The following is a 19,814-nucleotide window of genomic DNA, read 5'->3' as shown; positions in this document are numbered from 1 at the left end:
AGGACCTACCTGGACCGCCTGTAGATATGACCAAAGTTTGTATTTTTGTAGAAATACATGCCAAAAATCACTCCTCAAAATTTTAACCTTCCAAAAATTTCTGGAAGAAGGTTACGTTAGTTTAGTGAGGCCTACAAGTTGAAAAATTCAATTAAGTACATGCACAAAATGGTTGAAGATTTTTAAGAACCCTGCTTGGACTGATTCACTAAAAAAAAGTACTTAATTCTCTTTTATTAAAATACTGAGAGATTTTTAAAACCTTGATAAAAAGGAAGGCAGAAGCATTTTTCCAAGAAGAGGGCAATTTTTTCAATAAGTAGCAAATAGGTAATTTGGCAATGAGCACATTTTGTGAATTCACTGTGTAAGCGACTAAAAAATAAGATTTCTTCAGCAATGGCCGGCAGTAAGATGGGGACTTTGAAGTGGATTTACAAATCAAGTTCAGAACACTTGAATTTTCTTGAGATTTAAAGACTAATTTACTATTTATTAATTTTCTTTTAAAAACAACAAAAAAGAACACGAGACAAAAGAGTATTTTCTAAATAGCCGAAGCAAGGAGTCCTTTCTGATATTGATTGAAATAAATTAGACTTATAAAAAATACTAACTTTAATAATAATAGAAAAAATCACGATTTGATGGACACTTTGTTCTTTGCGAAAGCAATAAAAACTTGCTCTAATGTTGTCTCACTAATGGTAAAGTCCTCAACGACTGAGAACCTGTTCTGTATGCTCAGTAACTTTGAATATAATTCTGACAACGGAACCTTAGGATCAGTCACATGATAGTTGAGCAAACACAGGTGCTCATCTTTGAGAACTATTTTTGATACAAACAAACTCTCCATCGCGTCTTTCAACCTACACACTTCGACTTTGCCAAAATGTGGGAGTTTCAGCTTTATCATGACAGTGTAGCCTTGGCCAAACTTCTTCTTCAAGTGCGGAATGCTGCCAATACACTTCATTTTTCCGGAAACCATGATAGTCAGCCGATCACAGATCTCTTCGCACTCGTCCATACTGTGCGAGGTCACAATTATCGACTGACCTTTTCGACGGCATTTCATCAATGCTGACCATAGATTCCGCCGAGAGACAGGATCCACACCACTTGTTGGCTCGTCCAAAACGACCAGTTTAGGATCGCCGATCAGTGCAGCAGCAGTGCTCAGCCTACGTTTGACACCTCCGCTAAAGTAGCCACACCTACGCGACCTCAGCGATTCCAAGTTGAGTTCCGAGAGCCAAAAGTTGACCTCTTTCTCAATTTCTGACTGGCTGATGCCTCGCAAGGTGGCGAAGAGTGTTAGAATTTCCTCAGCAGTTAAAACTTCGTTGAGGGCATCAAACTGAGGACAGTAACCAATGTGAGATTGATACTTCTTGGAATTTAAGCTCATTCGTGTATCTAGAGCTACGCAATCGCCTTGGGTAGGTATTAGGTCTCCTGTTAGCAGTCGAAACGTGGTTGTTTTTCCAGCACCATTAACGCCAAGCACTCCGAAGCATTCACCTGGTTTCACGATGAAATTCACGCCGCGCACAGCGGTGAAGTTTCGTGAAAATTTCTTTTGTAAATTGTCCACCATAAGTACTGAGTCGTGTAATCCTGAAATATGAAATGGAAATCCTGCGTAAAATGGAGCAGACAAAATTGAAATAAATATAACAAAAGAAAAAATGAACTGATTGAAGTTGTAACATGGAGGAAGTATAATTGTATCAGTAGATAAATTAAATTTTTCAAACGACAAAAGAATTTTTTGTATCCAAGAACCTTAGTTTTTGGGTGAATTTCAACTTAGAAAAAGTTCTACTGAATTGAGAATCTAAAAAGTTTGCTTCAAAACTTCCCTTAAACACCTGTAAAAATATACAAGAACAGGGATTTATCAACTAGATATCAATCACTATGGCAACGGAATTTTTATGTTAAATATTAACTTTTGAAGATCTATGAAAAAAGGAGGATCCACTAGACTAAAATATCCAACCCTCAGATTTGGTATACAATCATGGTTAAAAAATCTTCTTCATTGATGACACTATTTTAATCCCAAACTGTATGCAAGCCATCATGTCTTCTTGTCGCTTATTATTATGCCAGTTAATCACATAAAAACCATAACAAGATCGCTCTTTTAATTCAAACCGAATCTGTGAGGAATTCTTGAAAGATATTAGAATTGATATTAGATATTTCTTGATGAAATTAGTGCACATACCATTCTTTTTTCGGAAGTATTCAACGATTTTTTTCTCCTGATGGACATCAAAATCTTCTGCATCGATCTCAATGTTCGGCAGGCGTGATCCAAAAATGAATGTGCTCCAAATATGGTTCAACTTTTTAAATACGTTCATCTCCAAACATATGATGATTAGTATGTAGAAAAATATGTCAAGCACCACTGCAACAAAACCCCCGTTCACTCCGTACTGTTTCTCATCACCATCTCGAAAAACCCAGTAGTCTCTTTCTGCAAAAAAAAAAAATTTGGGTAAAGTTAGGCTGTACCTATGTTTCTCTGTCTTATGTGGCTGTCAAAAAAGTAAATAGGTATTTGCAGTTAAAAGTCAACGAATTGTCAGATATTTTTGGAAAACCGGGGTTATTTGCATTTTGCACAGGCTTTGGAAGAGTTACAAATGGGTAAAAAATGTCATGCAAAAAATACAGAATTCCAAAAATTGAGAATTCCATAGGAGCAATGGATGACTGGGAGTCTTCTCCTTTTACCCAATTGGTGAACATGTACTTAGTTATTGTTCTTTACTTCTTAACTACAATTATGAAAAGGACCTGAAAGAAAAAGTCAGCATGAGACAGTATTTCAAATATTTTTTCCTAGGAACCAGAATTTTTAAAAGTTAAGTTCCGATTTTTGCACTAAAATATTAAGTTGAGGGCTGTGAATGAAATAAGTAGTGCTTTTGGAAGAAGGAGAGGGTCTGAGCCTACCATATGGTGGGAAGACTTCAGAACTGTGTTACATAATACTAGAATGGATGCGTAGATAGCGACCGTTTGTCAAAAATTTAAGATGCAAGTCAGTAATTTTTCATTCGAAACTCATCACAAAACGCTTCTTTGTAGTAGGGGGAGTCAAACAAAGCATTTCATCATAATATTTATTAGGGAAGGTAGACCTATGGTACAATTGGTACAGGTGAGTTTCAAGGAGGAAGGGGGTCAGGGGGTAAAAAAATCTAACTTTCAGCATGATATATTTTACAAACTGCCCATTGTCTAAGTTTTCATATACTGAACATTTGACGAAGTTTCATGACTTCAAGTTGCAAGACTACCAAATTACTTGTACTAACCGATGCATGGATCTTCAGTCTCAATCAACCGAAAGCGACATTTATTGTTCCAGGCCACAAAAATATAGTTGAACAATATCATGGAGATGGAGTAGTGAGGGAGTAATAGGAGAATGTAGTGTGCAATGGTCATCTTGAGTGAACTTTTCCGGAAATAATAGTCCAGCTCTTGGAAATTGAATATGACACAGGCACAGATACTTCCTAAGAAAACACATCAGAAAAATCAGTCAATACAAAACGAAAATTTTGGAGTGCACTTGGTCTGAAATTAAATGATCTATAAGAAATGAGTCAAAAGGTTATAATTCAACATTGATCCTCTAGAAAACTCAAGAAACACAAACATTAAAGAGTAACAGGTTTCATTAGACGTTGCGAGGTGGGCAAGTTAAGAGAAACATAATTTCCATCGAAGAGACTTTTCACCCGAGAGATCCTCAAATTTATACAAAGCTCATTATAGAACTAATATATGCAACAAAATAAATATGTAAGTACACCTGCAATTTCTTCATGATCTTACTGTGGAATTAAATGAAAGGGAATTGAAGTACCTACTCTTTATGGATCAAATATGGGAATACAATAGAGAACTATGATTATCAATAATAAAACTAAGGGAAAGTTTTTAAAAAATTTTAAAGAATTTTGCGGAGAGACCCTGATCTTCACATTTGAAATAGCTAAAATGAAAATAATTACCTAGGACAGTACTGATGACAAAATAGGTGAAGAATGCTGTAGCAAACTTTGTTTGAAAGTAAGAGCAGACATAAGCAAACAATACCGCGACAAAGCCATATAAAAATACTGCTACTACCAAAAGATCTGGAACAATAAAACCGAAAATTTGTGAAATTCTAATTAGGAGACTACAAAAGTATTTTTATAATAAAAGAAATGCAGTGAGCAATTTGAGTTATTCCACTAAATGGAACTGCATTTAAAGTTGTAAGTAGTTTATATTTTGAATGAGAGAGCTTTAAGGCGCTCTTAGTACATGCATTGAGAGATTCAAAACCTATTCTTACTTGATGCGAAGTTGAATGAGGTCATTTTACAAAAATATATTGGTAATGGACTGGTAAAATTTTTCGCCAGAAAAACAAGTGCATTGCTAAAACGCAATGAGCCTCAAATAAGCTTCACTTTTGACTCTTATAGAGGAATTTGTATAGACAAAAGCGTGAAATCTGATCTTTCATTTCTCAATGGAGGCTCGATTATCGAAACTCCAGCTCTACTCATTTATTCTAATGTAAAATTTCTTATGCAAAGAACCTGCTAACTTAAAAACCCGTCAATCATGGCATTAATTGGGTCTTGATATTTTGGACACTTTGTTTGCAGTTGGTTTTCCAAGTGTATCAGGATTTTTCTTAGTTTTGACTTTCAGCAACATTGCGCTTTTTAAAAAAATGTGATTTCCCCAAAAGATTCCAGGACGCAACCATCTATTTTTACGCTAGACTCAACAAAATTTCCTGTAAATACACAGTTTTCATCTAGAGCAATGACTCTACCTAATTTTTTTGAACGAATTAATTTCTCCTAGATTTCTGCAGGTAGGTAAAAATTGTATTGTAAAGTAAAAATTGATTCCTCTGAACTAATTGAGAAATCTCCTGTCTATAGAGTGCACTGACCGAATTCTGGAGAGTGGCTTAAAATTCCGTACTGGTCAAACAGGTAAATACTGGCCAAAGTAACAGCTAGCACACTTGCAGTGTAACAGTAGTCTACGATAAAAGAAGAAAGCCAGTATGTGAAAGGTGATGCTCCAGTCATCATCTGAAGCTGTTTTGAAAAATTCACGCGCTCGGTGTGAGGAAACAGTATAAAACATCCAGCAAATGTCATGATTGACGATGCAAATACCACAACCCACATGAACAACAACGTCAACTTCCGTTTTTGCTCTTCAAAAGCTTTTTGAAATGGATCCTGAAACAGTAAACCAGTGCATGTTTTAAACTGACATTGAACTGGGTTAAATTTTAGGTGACAATTTGTCAAAAGTACGCTTAAAAGACCAAAAATTATTAACGTGATAAATAAATGGAAATAATTTTACAGTTCTATAGATATTAGAATAGCAAAAATTTTGGAATTATAGCTTATGTAATTTCTTAATTTCATCTGATATTACGAGCATAAAATCTAACATCCCTCATAAACTTGATGGAGACAGAAATTGAACTCTTTTTCTTTGACCGGAGGACCATTCCTGCAAGAATGGTACTATTTCCTTTAAATTATTTGATAGGTAAAATGACAGAGAATAAAATTTGCTGAAAGTGACTCCATGAAATCCAAAGACTCACCGTTCTGAAGATGGGTTGTACAGATGTTGTTATCTGAAACCTCTCCAACTTGGTCTGTGACACAGAGTTATACACCAAATTTAAGAGAATAGGCAGAGAATGTATCATGTGCTGATTGAAGATGACAATCGTTTTATTTTCCCTGAACTCAACTGCACCGACATGCTCATTGAAATATTTTATCATGTCGCTTTCACCGATGTTCAGTAAATCTAAGTCAGAAAAAAAAAGTACATGTATCATCATTTCAGTACAAAAAAAGGCAAAAAGGTGCTGCTACTTTCACTTAAGTTTGCGTCTGAATCTAAGTATTTTGGCGTGAAAAGTACCGATTCGCTTTGGTGGTGACCAAAGACAATGAAAAATATACAATTTTGCTTCCTGTGACATTGTAGACAAAATTAGAACAGACAAAAAAAAAAACCGCTCCTCTCATAATTTCATGAAATGCGGTACTACGCCCATTGCCACTTGCTCAACCGTCAATGAGTCTGAAGATCTAAATTAAAAATTTTCATTTTTCTATTTTTTAACTTATCTACTTTCTTTTTTAAATTTTACTGAGCTGTAAAGTTTTAACAAATCGATGAAAGTTGACAATTCTTGCAGGCAGTGATTTTGGAAATGTTTACAATAACTAGATCATTCTGATATTGTTTCAAAGCTTTTGAAATTCACTTTTATTCTTATTTATAGGTACTATCTTTTTAACTTACAGACACATTACTCACTTAACTCCCAATGTTTTTTTGAATTGAGACTTGCCTTAAAGTCAAACTGTATTGTGATAATGTGAAAATATGTTTGAAGAGCATCTAATCAGTATCAGTATCAGTCCATAATTGAGAAAGTAGGTGGACGACATTGTTGAAAATAAAAACAGATCCGATTGATTACTTACATCGAAAAACATTCTTTTCTGTTGGTATCTCCTTAGTTGTCAGAGGTGGTTTTACAAGGTTCTTGAACATTATGGCAGTGTTTGGTGTGTCAAGATATGAGCGATAATGAATAAACCCTCCGTAAACCTTCCCATTCAATGATAGAGTCAACGCATCGAAGTGCTTGATTTGCTCTGACATATAGGCGTTCATATTAACACAAGCTGCAAAACCCATGAGAATTGGTAGAGCTCCCTGCATGAATACGGTATGGAATAAAAGACAAAATTGTGAAACTCAGAAGTTAAAAATGAAATGACAAGAAGAAACAATGATGGAAAAAGAGTGCTATTTAACATTCTTAAGACTTTGCTTCTCCTTCTCCATCCAACAGGAAAAAACCTCAGTGCCAGAAAAATTACCAAGGGAGGGAGGGGGGTTTACATAATATGCGCAATGCCGTATTTTTGTTGCGATAATATCGCGATAAATTGCCGGGCGATAAAATCGCGATTTTATTGCAACAAGATCGAGGATAATCGCTCAGATGTTGATGATCTTAGTGATTTTATTGCCGACAAAATCGCAACAAATAGCAATTTTTCTGTTAAAAAATGCTACTTGGGTACCGTGCTTTTCCTAATATCTCTGTTACTGATCTTTTCACTTTTTCTCACTCCGCATTTGTCCTTGACATTATAGGCAATTTTTCATAAAATGTTCAGGGACAGTGGTTGTTTTTGCCGGATATTGGACAGATGGAGGCATAATTAAAAAAGGCAAGATGCAACAGATGTAATTGATACTTACGAAAAAAAGGTAAAAGAGACACTTCCGACGAGTAAATTTCCATTTTTTGACAAGGAAAGCCATAAAGTGTTGCCTGAATAAAGAAAATTGACTCATTTTTCTCAATTCAATCTCTGTAACATATGAAGGTAACATCGTCATTTTAAAACATACATAGTTTTCTTGAGTTATCTTCAAGAGGAATGTTTGTGTACAAACTAGAATTCATCAAACAAAAATTGATTATTTAAAGTTGTCACAGGGAAAATTCTGTTGGTCTGATCATCTTCAATCTTAGAATTCACTAAAAATCTAAACGTCATCAAAAAATTTTAAACAAACTTATTTCATTTCAATTTTGAAAATGAGTGCAACTATGCCATTGTGGTACTAAGTCTTCTTCAATGAGACCATATAACAAGGAAAATGGTTACCTACACTAAAACTTCTGCTTCCTGTTAACAAGTTGTTTTGAGTTTATACAAAAATTGGAACTGATTCAAAAGAAGGAATTTCACCATGAAATTGCCGTCTTATTTTTTAATTTCAATATCTTACACGGCGCCCTTCTCTGACAAGTTAATACAGAAAAAAAATTTTTTTTGGGGGGGGGCACAGATTTTACAATGAGACTTGAAGAACTTACCTCTTTTATAATGACCGTTAGATGTGTGCATTGAGAAATTCTTCGAGTCCTCCACAGCAGCGCTGATCTGATTTTCGTTTTCTTCGCCAACTCTGCACAAAAAATATCTTTCCGTGAATAAAAAAACTTTAATTAGTTGAGATGATTTTTTTCTTCCTAAATGATGATTTAAAAACAAAAGCCTTAAACCGATTTGAGTTGTCAGTTTTATTACAATGATGATACAACAAGATGATATTTTGAGAATAAACTCTTATACAATGACTCTGAGAAGGGGCAGCACCAATGCTATCCATGAGGAGCTCGTGAGGTTTCTCTGGTTGACAAGAGTGAAGAGGAGACTGACAGTGAGGCATGTATGTAGCTGCGATCCATGGCCATGGGCATTTGTGATAGGCCACATTTTAAAAGGTGCTCAACTTTAAAATAAGATTAGAGGCAAAGACTTTTTATAAGACAAACTTACTTAATGAAAACTTCTTCAAGAGATGCGGAAGAAATACTAAAATTGGAGATCCCTGTACAGCCTTGATTATGTTCCAGTTTTGCCAACATGTCGGGGAATTGCTCGATAGACTCAATGGGCAGCTTATAAATTAGTTGTGAGCTGTTTTCAGAGTGTAAAATAGCATTGGAGATGGACTGCTGTATGAGTGAGGTCAAAGCATTTGTATCAAAGTTCAAATTCTCTCTGTTGACTTTTAGATAGAAGCATGCTCCTGAAAAGTAAAAGTTTTGGTTAAATAAACAGGATACAAGGGATAAATTCCAAGATGCTGGGTAAATATGAAAATGGAAAACCATATTCTGACAGTTAAATTCCCACACCACATACCTCGTTTGCAATATTTCAAAATCTTTGCTCCCGTTTAAATTTTTTTTAAAGGGGAATGACTCAACATGATTGCTTGAAATTTTCACAGAGTGTACTGTACACAGAGAGAAAAAATCACTGGAGATTTTAAGAGTTGATGTTGAGCATTCTTACATTTAAAGAAATAAGCATAACAGGAGGTCTGACACAGCAATCAAGTTTTACCGTTGATTTGCCCTCTTACCTACTGATTGTTGAGAAAAAACCAACAGATCTAGATTTGTTAGGAACAAGGTGGAGAAATGGTGCTGGGTCCACACCATTTCACGGGGAAAACAAAGCCAAGAAGTTTCAAAAATTTAATTTTGACTCTAATTATAATTTTTGGAACTTCTTGGCTTTTTTCCCCCCGCGAAATGGTGTGGACTCAGCATCATTTCTCCACCTTGTTACATACAGTTCGGGCCACTTCTTAGTGTTTTTTCTTCAATTGTTGGGAACTTAGTATTCTATAAAATCGACAAATACGAGGAAATATAGATGTGTAAAAAAATGAGATGTAAAGAAAATTGAAAATCTGATGGAGTTTGATCAGAATTAAAAAAAGTTGGGAATAAATTTTGAAAAAGCTTGAGGGCAATCATGAAATATGAGCTATGTTACTTTTTACACTTTATTAGGTAAGTAATTTCTGATGATGATTTATCAAGAGATAAATAATTTAATGTTACTAGGTCCTTACAGCGATGCTTCACATATACTCGTGTAGCATTTTTCAGCAGGGAAGTTGCAATTTGTAACAATAAAGGTGCACATTTTTGCCACCTTATAGAAATAAAAGTGCAGCAATCATCAGCATTTGAAAAATTTAAGCCAATTTCACCACAATAAGGATGACATTTTTTCTTGTTAATAAAATTGACATTTGATCACTATATAATTGCACTTACATCAAAGTTTTTTAACCCATAACAAACCCATTGTTGATAAAATTGCGATACATTATGTAATACTTATCATATTACAAAAATTGTAAAACGTAACAAATTTTTTCTGACGATTTTACGATAGGTTGGAGTACATTTAGCAATTGAGCATTATTATTTCTGGCTCATCCACAAAAGTAGGTACCAATCTGCATAGAAAAACTAGGTAATCGCACATGTGTCATTAGTGAAATGAGCCAGAAATAGTAGTTCCCAGTTGCAAAATGTAGTCCTTGCTGTCAATAAAATTGCAGTAATCTACAGATCAAATGGCAAGGTATCGCCATCAGTGCTTCTCAGGTACTTATAAAGGAATCAAAAGTGAGGAGATGAACAGATATAACAAATTTCTAAGACTGTACAAAAGAAATTTACCAAATTTTTTCTTAAGGAACATTAGACTTCCATAGCATTTGACACTGCCTTTTGACATGATGGCTATTTGATCACCTAGGGCTTCCGCTTCCTCCAAGTGATGTGTCGTAATTAAAATAGTGCGGTTTTCTCGTAAGGTCTGAAACAAAATAAACCCCTGAAACTTATTTACGATATAATTTGGAGAAAACTTCAGTTGAAAAATCTAATTCAGAGATGAAAAATCTCTTTAAGTCTCTTAGAAAAAGAAAATTTTTGAATTTGATAAAAAAAATTGTTTGGGGAATTTTTTGCCTATCCATCTGCACAATGTGTCCATTCTAAAATCATATCTTAGTGTAAGTCAATAGCTTTAATATCTGTGTCTGCACTCATGAGTTACAAAAACGCACTTTTTTTAAAAATAATTGCAATGTTGTGGCCACTTTCTTTAAGGAGGTAGGCAGTACTATCTGATTCCATAGTGATATTATTGAGCTCGGAAAGGTGCTGATAGAAAAATACACTTCCCATAATTTCTGGAAAAGGTAAAATTAAAGTGACCAGAGTCCACATCAAATAAAATTACTCCCTCTAGAGTGAGAGAGAGGATCATCAATCTTCAATACATTCAATACATCTTCTATCAAACTCTGAGAGAGCGTAAATTCAATTGGAGTAGATTTAACCTTTTAACTCTTACCTCTCATCTATTAAAATATATCTATATATATTATACTATAATTTATTATCATGGAGCTTTTTTTAAAAGGAGACTTTCACAAGAGCTTTTCCACCAATGTAGGTATAGATATTTACCAATGTATTTTTTAAGCACACAGTCAATTTTAATATTAATATATTTTCATTTAGATTCTTATTTAAATTTTGAGAACTTAATCAAACTTCGAGATCATGAGTTTGTCTTTCTGCTTTTCAGTCATTCCTAATACGAAAAGTATAAACTTTATCTATCTCTGTTATTAGACAAACAAATTTCCGTTCATACAAATTATGAACTAAAATTCTTCGAAGAAATGGTGCTTCAGTAGTAAAAAGTGATTTCATCATGAGTCCGTAAAAATACAATTATGATAGATTTCATTCTGTTATCCTTGATGAAAATAAGGAACTCATCAAAATAATTCTACGACTTTATAACTAATTAATATGCATGCATTCAGTTGACCATTTTAAAATTTAAACTAATTAATTAAATGTCAATGTTTTAGTTAATATGATAAAATTGTTCTGTACTGACCAGGAGCAAATCCCACATTTCTCGCCGAGATTCAGGGTCCATCCCTGAGGTAGGCTCATCTAACATCAAAATCTAAAAAAAATAGCAAAAGGAAAAATAGGAGCGAATGTGCAAAATTGGAATAATTGGTTAAAAACTGAGATGCTGAGTGCGCTAAGGGCACTTCTAGGTTGTGGTGTTTCAGAATCTACAAAGCTAATTTATGTGTTACAGAAGATTTCAATAGGTTCTTTTTCAAGAATTCTTCCTATGAAACACTGTAGAATCATGAAGAATAATCAGTAAAATTTCATTGAAATTCATGCATTCATTTTCCTCCCAATAAATGAAAGATTAGTAGAGAATTGGAAATACCAAAACCAAGAAGAGCCCACCTTGCACACAGCGTCTCATATATTGTATGAAAAAAATAAAAAAAAACTTTCGAACTGAGGAGAGTAAAGAATTAAACTTGACTTTTGACCTCGAACCACCAATTTTTTCTCAAACGAAACAGAATGGTAACAAAAATAATAAGCAATTTAAAATTTGAAAGATGAGTTTTAGAGCTCAAAAAAGGTCAAGCACTTGAAATTCAAAACAACAAATGGAAATAACCAATTCATTATTTGATTACGAAGATTATGCAGGCACTGCAGGCTCATGTAATTTTAAGACTTTCTGGGACTGAAAAAGAGAACTGATTAACGTAATTACTCAAATAAATAATATTGACGAGAAGACAAGAAAATTTAGTCATTATAATACCTTCGGAGAGCCCATCAGCGCTATTGCTAAAGAAAGTTTGCGTTTCATGCCACCAGAGAGATGAGTCGGCCTTGCATCCTTTTTGCTCTCCATCAGTAAAAATTTCAATAACTGCATACCTTGCACAGTTGCTTCACTTTTCGATAATTTTTTCATCTGTGGAAAAAAGTGAAATACTAACTCAGTTTTATTTGAAACTTTGTTGTGAGTTAGATGTTGTTTTTATCCTCTGTTTATTTTACATGTTTATTTACAATTCCTAACTTGAAAAAGTGTGTTACCGATGAGTAAGTGGCTTCCATTTTTATTTGCCATTCATATTCTAAAAATACGCAAAGAACTTAGCCTCTAGAATTTTTTTTAGGTTTTTTTAACCCTAAGTGGCAAAGAAACCCCATTTTTTGCATTACGAAAATGCCAAAAATGGGGCTCGTTTGAAATGATACTTTTGGCGGACTTTGATAACGTAGCCAGACAGGAGAAACAGCGTTTCTGATAGGCTAAACTCAGCTTAAGGCATGGTTTGCTACACCAACTTCACTATCAGCTTTTGATTAGATTCTTCTCCCCTTGGAAATTTTTTTGAACTTTTAAATGAGCTTTATAGTTTTTTCACAAACTTTTACGATACAATAGCTATATGACAACCCTGCAAAAATTCCTTTCGACTGTACCATTATTTTTCGAGATCAATGTAAAATTTCTAATAAAAAATTAAATTTCACAGCAACAATTTCTACATTTCTTTCCAATAAAGTCAAATTTTGTAGCAAATGAGAGAATCTACAAGATGAGGGGTGCGCTTACCATGCCAAAGAAAATTAGATGCTCCAGAACTGTCAAATAACTAAAAAGTAGATTATGTTGAGGGCACAAGCCAAGATTCTCTCGAAAGAGACAGGGACTCTTTAAAATATCAACGTCATTCACGATGACCTCTCCTGAGGATGGAGAAAGCATGCCTGAAAAAATTCAAAGTTTGAGGATAAAATACCTTAATTTATTAATTGAATTTTTCCAAGTCAAAATAAATAGAATCCTGGACCTTACTTTTCGTACATCATGAATAGGGAAGATTGAAACTTTGAGCAATGGAGGAACGGGAAATCTGTTCCTCGTCTGTACTTACTACAATTTAGCCTTCTTAATTGGAAAGTATTTATTCACCTTCTGGCCAACGTATTACAAGCACCTTTATGCTTAAACACTATGTTGCCAAAATTCTCAAAGCCTAATATTTTACAGAGTATCGAATGAGCAAAATCTCAAGCAAATACCTGGTATTTCTTTTGTCATAAAGATTAATCCTTGAAATTTTCATGAAAATCCGTACAAAATTTTGAAAGAAAAATTAAAGCTGTAATAAGGTGTACGGCAACATAGCGTCCAAGTGTGAATGGCACTTGTGATACTTCGGCCAAACGTGACGATTTACTGAGGGCATAAAATAAGATTCTTAAGGTGAGAACAATAACTGAAACACTTGTATTGTCATTGGAAACTGAAACTTACGAATTTAATAGACATTGACATCTTCATGGCAAGACTGCTTCTGAATGATTAATACTAAGAAAAAAAATATTGATTCCAAAGTTTCCAATTGCAAGAGCAATGATTTCCAAAAATTGAATTCCAAAATCCACACAATCTATCTATATTGAAAGTGAGCAGAGAGTAAAAAGAGAGAAGGAAATGAAAATGAATATGTTCAAACCAAATAGAGCCTCACCTGTGAGCATAGACATGACTGTTGTTTTTCCAGCACCATTATGACCTAGCAAGACAGTGATTTGATCTTTGTACAAGTCCAGATTTAAATTTTCTACCGCACTGACTCCGCAAAATGCCTTCTGAAGGTTTCTCACTTGTAATCCCACTTGCAACTTTTTTGAGGGTAGCTCAAAGGCTTCGTTCCATCCATATTTTGTCTCATGCAGCCCCATGTGCAGTGATTTTAATGATGAGGTTCGCCAAAAAGAACACTGATGAAAACATAAGGAGATAAATTTTCAAACTGTCATATTAGTGCATGCAGCTTGTAACTAGTAGAAATGAGATACTACAAAACATGAGATAATGACTTATAGGAAACTTATCGGGTACTTACACCACAAATTTCGGATTACGAGAAAGAATTGCTCATCAAATGATCTCAATTGCATTGGGCATGAGTAGTTCTTTTAATAAAAAGCAATTCAGTTTCAAAATTAATAATTTTGATATTGATGGTGAAACTGCAGAAATGCAAGTCTTGGTTGCGCTACTGTAAAAAACCTTGGTGATTTTTCTCCTTCAATCAAATAATGTTCTGTGAAAATTACAAGCCAAGATGTTAGTTTGGCTTTTTTTTCAACAATGAAATAGGATCAGAGATTCTGAAACACCGCAACCAAGATACACATTTTCGCAGTTCCGCCGTCAATTTGTGAAAAAATGTTTCTACAAAATTTGTCAAGAAATTATTTGCAAATAGAATGAAGAATTCCAAGGGAGTGGCCTATTTAAATATGTACTATAGAAAAGGCCTGGTAAAAAGATGGACAGCATTTGATTGTATTGTGCATCTTATTCAGAAATCTAGGCCTCTCATTGGCTTCAGGATTTTCCTGTATTGTGGCAGAAAATAATACCCTCAGAGAGCTAAATTGCTGATAGCTCATTCAAGATTTATAATTTACCTTCAAAAAAAAGTTCCAAGGTTTGGAGGCTCCAAATGGACCAGGACAAATAGAATCGAGGTACCAGGCTGCTATGCACAACACTAAACAATGTAGACCAAAGATGTAAAAAATGGTAATCAAGGAGTATGTTTTTCCATCGGATGGCTCCAGAAAAATGGTATCCCATGTGACGCCATAGCCTGAATTAAAGCAGATGATGACATTGAATTCTCATAAAATTTGATTTTACAAAAAGTAATCGATATGAATAGATGACATTTATTTCAGTTATAATATTTGAGGGAAGAAATGTCCCGAAAGATATCCTTTAGGATAATCATTGAAATTTGTAAATGAATGATAGGTTACAATAAGCAAAGATGGGATGGACTGATATTAATTGGTTGGATTAAATAATTCCCTTTATTTATTTCATTTTAATCCTGAAACCAACCGTTGATGTTTTTAATTTTAACTCAGTCTTATATTAACCTCATGTTCAGCCATTCATCTATATCTTCAGTAGAAACTCAGTGGTTTATTTGATTCTAACATTTCATCAGTAATTTTTGGTGTTCAATGGTTCAAATGAGTTCCTCTGAAAAAATATGTTTTCCCGGCAAAAAATTTTGTGCAAGTCGTCATTAAGTTAAAAAGCTGTAACAACTGAAGCCACTGAAAAATTAAAAAAATAAAATACAAAAAAAAAAACCGACATATTTTGAGTTAGTTACAATCTCAATTTCAAGCGGAAATCAGGAACTTTTTAGCCCACACCAAACGCTCCTCGACCTAGCTTCTCCAAAGACAGCAGGCTTTTCAAGAAAACTTGATGATATCTGGATCAAGTTGAAAATATTGGTCAAACAATATATAGTACAGCCATAAGATCACTTTACTCTCGGTTAGGAAAACAGAAAACAAAATGAGTCGTCGCTTCGCTATCATTGCGAGTCCGAGACAATAATATGAATCAGCGACTTATTTTTACCTTCTTTTTTTCCAATTGAAAATGAGGTTGTAACAAACCCAAAACGTCCTGGCTTTTTCTTTATTTGAGCTTTTATATTTTACAGCACCTTTACCCTGTATTAAGTTGTTACAGAGATGAATAAGCCCATTGAAATTTGATTATTTTGCCAGAAAAATAGCACAACTACAATCAAAGATACAAAACCCTCTGTACTTTGAGAAGTGCAACCTTTGCCTTCTTTTGAGATGAAATTCCCTGTAAACTGGAGTTTTTTACGCAAAATCTTTGAAAACGCCTTCATAAAGGATCTTTTGAGTTTAATTTTTGCAAGTGAATTACGTTCACTTCTTAAAACATTGCTGTCATTTGTTATAATAAAGTAAAAATGTCTCCTCTTTCAATGGGGCGACTTCAAAAATTCAGTTTCCCTTCTGGAAACAATGATAACCACATTAAAAAAAATGGACCCATCGATAAAGACACTGGCCAGAGATCATCGGCAACTGTGTTAATTCATTGAATGCTTTCCTTCCAAAGTTGTAAACCTGTCCGTTGTGTTAAAAAGTTGAGCTAGATCCACTTGGAAAAATTTGACTACAAAGAAACTGAGACCCTCGCTAAGAAAAGCTCAAGAAGCAAGGCTGAGAAAAAATAAAAAACTGCAATACCTTTTCGTTCTAAATAAATTATCGACTGCCAGCCTTTGATGAGCACTGCGTTTGGTAAGAAAAGGTGAGCGAAAGAAATTAAATTTTTATACGAACTTCTTTTGAACATGAGCTCTGGGACTCCACATGTGACGGTCCAAACGATGATCCCCCAAAACATCGCCTTGACAGCTGTTCACAAGAGACATCGGATCAGTGACAAATCGATTTTCAAAGAGTAATACAACAAAAGCCCTCAGGAGGCAGTAGCTCTCATCTCGTGAGGACTCATTCTCAAACAATATTTGCACCTGTAGGATAAAAAATACAGATTAGCTACTTTCAGAGTTGCAACCACTAATCCATTTATCAAATAATTGTAATCAAGTGTGACACCAACAATGTATAGAACAAAAAAGAGTGTAGACAGTGACTAGAGTCCACGACGATTGAGTTTACACACTTCCAGTGTGCAACAAAAGATCAGCTATTCTCAGTTTAGCATTAAAAGTAAATAAAAGTATCCAGATGGCGGATTTTTTCACACTCTAAAAGTGCATGAGCTTATTTGACGTGGACTCTAACTTATGCTAAGGTTAACTGTGCATATTGTAGAATGCATTACAGAGTCAATGCTTGGGGAAAGTATAAAAATCCATTTTTTCAAAAAATGGAAAAGATGAAAATTGCATATAAAAACAACTTATGATTCAATTTGAGAGAGAAAAAATCATGTCGGCTTCTTTTGGCAATGGATGCTCTGATTTATTTTTTGACGGAATGTTCTTCTATGAGAATAGTCAGATTTAGAAGGTTTTTGTCGACGCACAAATTTTATTTTCCTAGGAGGGAAACGATAAGAAAATGCTGTTCTCATGTAAGTGGTCTATTCTCTTAGAAAATTAGGAAATTCAAAAAATGTTTTTCTTCATAGAAAATGAAGGTGTGAGAGATCTTAATGCATATTACTGATTTTAAAACTGCTATTTGTAATTGCTTCAAGGTGAAATTAGAAGAAAATGTTGAGAGAAAATTTTTTCAAGCATTTTGTCTGTTGCGGTGAAAAACCAATCCTTCAGACCTCTCAAAACTTCGTGTAATTTTCTTTGTCCAACAGACCACATGTTCTCAAAATTTTTCAAAACATTTTTGATTTATCTACTTTTGAAATCAAGTTAGTTCTATTGTCATAGAGCATGTTATAATGATTGATACACATTAACTAGCTGAAACTAATTATATTGGCTGAAACATCAAAATATACTTTGAAAATTACCTGAGAAAAAACCAATAATATAAACTGCTAAGTTTATATGCGCAAGCGTTCTTTCATTTTAGTGTCATTAATAAATGATGTAAGCATCTAATTTAGTCCTCTTGGAAGTAAACAACAGTCCATTCTACCATGATGAGTGCCATCATGCAAGGTTTTTAACAAAGGACAATAACTTTGTTAATTTGCAAAATTGGTAGAAATTCAGTGTTCTGACAACAACTCTGAACGGAAAAGTGTAGCTTTCCTGGCTCTATCCTGTCACAGCTGGCAATAACCATGGCCAACAGGCACGTAAACTTCACTTTTCTGGTCGCAGAATAAGTGTTGGTGGGCATATTAGCACTCACTCCGCTCTTGTCTACCGGTGTGTCTACCAAATTCTACATGGACATTATTGCTGCCGGCCTGGCATGGATTTTATTGCCAGTGTGCTGTGATAAAATTGCTTAAATCATCAAAATTTGAGAAATTTCACTTTATATTGCTTGCATTCAAAGCAGTTTTTTTACTTATAATAATTTGTAGCTCCGATAATATTATGATAAATGCTGAAAATAAAATTACGATAATCCACAGATTAACCTATTTGAGGCATAGTGATTTATTCTATTTTTCGCCTACATTACTTCATATCCTTACCATTGAAACATGATTCTATGACAATTGAAAAAACCAATGGAAACACTTTTCATCTAGTCTCACCTCTCATTTAATTTGAAGTTGGCCATGAATTATACTTACATGTTGAGAAAATGGGACTCAGAGCAAAGCAAAAGAAAATGATGACCAGACAGTATAAGAGCAGGAACACAAAGAGAACTGATCCGTCAAGCATTTGAAATATGGGCCCTGAGCAGAAAGCATCCGTCACCATAAGGAATGAGATCATTGCAGCTGAAAAACAACAGACTGTCAATGTATTCAACAACCAACCGAACCATAGCATCCAGTTTCGATATCCCATCATTCTCATCAATTCCTGAAAAATTCAATGCAACAAGACGACAGACTAGATAAACAGCTTTCACCATATATGTTACACTAGCATTCCTCCTTTAAATCATACACAGGCTGCACTTTCCTTTTGAAAATTAGCAGACGCATACATGCAATGATATACCTCAACTTTTGCATCTTTGTGGGCTCAAAAACATTGAACAAGTGGTTCTAGAATAAGATGGGTTGAGTAATGATATTCCATAGTCATTGCTGTTCAAAACTACGGAGCATTGGACTGCATCAAACGGAAAGGAGCCACATATAATAAAAGTTTCACCATCAATAAAAGAATTAGTTGGTCTGCGATGTGTTTTTTTTTTCTAACTCACAATCAGAGCAATTAAGTAATCTTTTACTATTCCAAAAGGGTTTTGTCTCAATAAATGATTAGAAATGAGCGATTCCTGCTTCACTGTAATTCTATTCACTGTTTTCTCCGAGGCATCTCTTGCAAGTTTGAAACAGCCTGTATAATTTATTTTCACTTTTAAATGATTTCTGTTTATGTGAATCATGAAATTTACTGTTACCTACATACTTGATTATTCAACATACAACTCGATTTCGATGGAATTCCAGAACAGAAATCAATTATGGTAGGAAGAACAAACTTACTTTTCCTCCTGTTTCTTTTTCTAGGACGATATTTTTGATTAAGAGAGGAATTAAAATTAAAAAGCTCCCAATAGTAACAGCAGGGAGGAAGAAAGTAGATGACATCATAGGTATTGACCGTGTGTTGATACGATGGCAATGGAAGAGGTCCCCAAATAAAACTGAAAGATAAGAATTAAGCATAACATATTAAATGCCAGAAATGGAATGTCAACCAGGAGGAAATCGATTTGTGACCTTTGCGTTTGGGAAAAGGGACCTTTTTTCAAGGAGGCAGAAATTTTGGTAGCCGAGTCCAAAAAATCAGATTTTGAGATTTCAATGGAAAAGTCTCTACCATGTCCAAAGGAATTGGTTGCAAGAAGTTTGGTTAATGCTCATGGGCGGAAATAGGGGGGGGGGGGCGCTCCCTCCCCACAATTCTGCTTGGCCCTTTCCAAAATATATCTAGAGCCAAAAGCTACCAAGCTACTAATTAGTTCTGAGGTAAAAGGCAAA

General features: G+C 34.4%; 1 protein-coding gene across 4 annotated transcripts; it reads right to left on the bottom strand.

Moving 5' to 3' along the window:
• Nucleotides 1-600: 600 nt before the first annotated feature.
• Nucleotides 601-19,473, bottom strand: LOC109038644 (phospholipid-transporting ATPase ABCA3). Of its 4 annotated transcripts, none has more exons than XM_072305760.1 (19): nt 19,317-19,473; nt 18,444-18,681; nt 16,448-16,618; nt 14,825-15,006; nt 13,876-14,128; nt 12,954-13,108; nt 12,147-12,302; nt 11,400-11,471; nt 10,160-10,298; nt 8,451-8,703; nt 7,985-8,076; nt 7,360-7,472; nt 6,570-6,804; nt 5,669-5,880; nt 4,991-5,288; nt 4,047-4,172; nt 3,342-3,545; nt 2,240-2,494; nt 601-1,623 (listed from the first exon to the last, which is right to left on the bottom strand). In XM_072305760.1, the coding sequence occupies exons 1-19, from the start codon at nt 19,422-19,424 to the stop codon at nt 638-640; spliced, it is 4,248 nt and encodes a 1,415-aa protein (XP_072161861.1). In that variant the 5' UTR covers nt 19,425-19,473; the 3' UTR covers nt 601-637. The 4 variants fall into 4 exon arrangements, with proteins under 4 accessions (XP_072161861.1, XP_072161862.1, XP_072161864.1 ...); XM_072305761.1 differs by having other exon boundaries at nt 16,544-16,618; XM_072305763.1 differs by lacking the exon at nt 19,317-19,473 and having other exon boundaries at nt 16,448-16,737; nt 18,444-18,581.
• Nucleotides 19,474-19,814: the final 341 nt, after the last annotated feature.

This window comes from Bemisia tabaci, unplaced genomic scaffold, assembly GCF_918797505.1.
Source record: "Bemisia tabaci unplaced genomic scaffold, PGI_BMITA_v3".
Classification (NCBI taxonomy): domain Eukaryota; kingdom Metazoa; phylum Arthropoda; class Insecta; order Hemiptera; family Aleyrodidae; genus Bemisia; species Bemisia tabaci.
Note: the sequence above shows the minus strand (reverse complement) of the source record. Positions and strands in the feature narration are given on the sequence as shown.

What these genes read in the sequence shown, in the direction of transcription:
- LOC109038644 (XM_072305760.1), bottom strand. Translation starts at nt 19,424, where the DNA reads ATGATGTCATCTACTTTCTTCCTCCCTGCTGTTACTATTGGGAGCTTT. An exon ending in CTTGGAACTTTTTTTTGAAG is followed by an intron (nt 14,129 to 14,824) that starts GTAAATTATAAA and finishes TGTTTTCATCAG; the next exon opens with TGTTCTTTTTGGCGAACCTC. An exon ending in AAGCCACTCTCCAGAATTCG is followed by an intron (nt 4,173 to 4,990) that starts GTCAGTGCACTC and finishes TTATTGTTCCAG; the next exon opens with ATCTTTTGGTAGTAGCAGTA.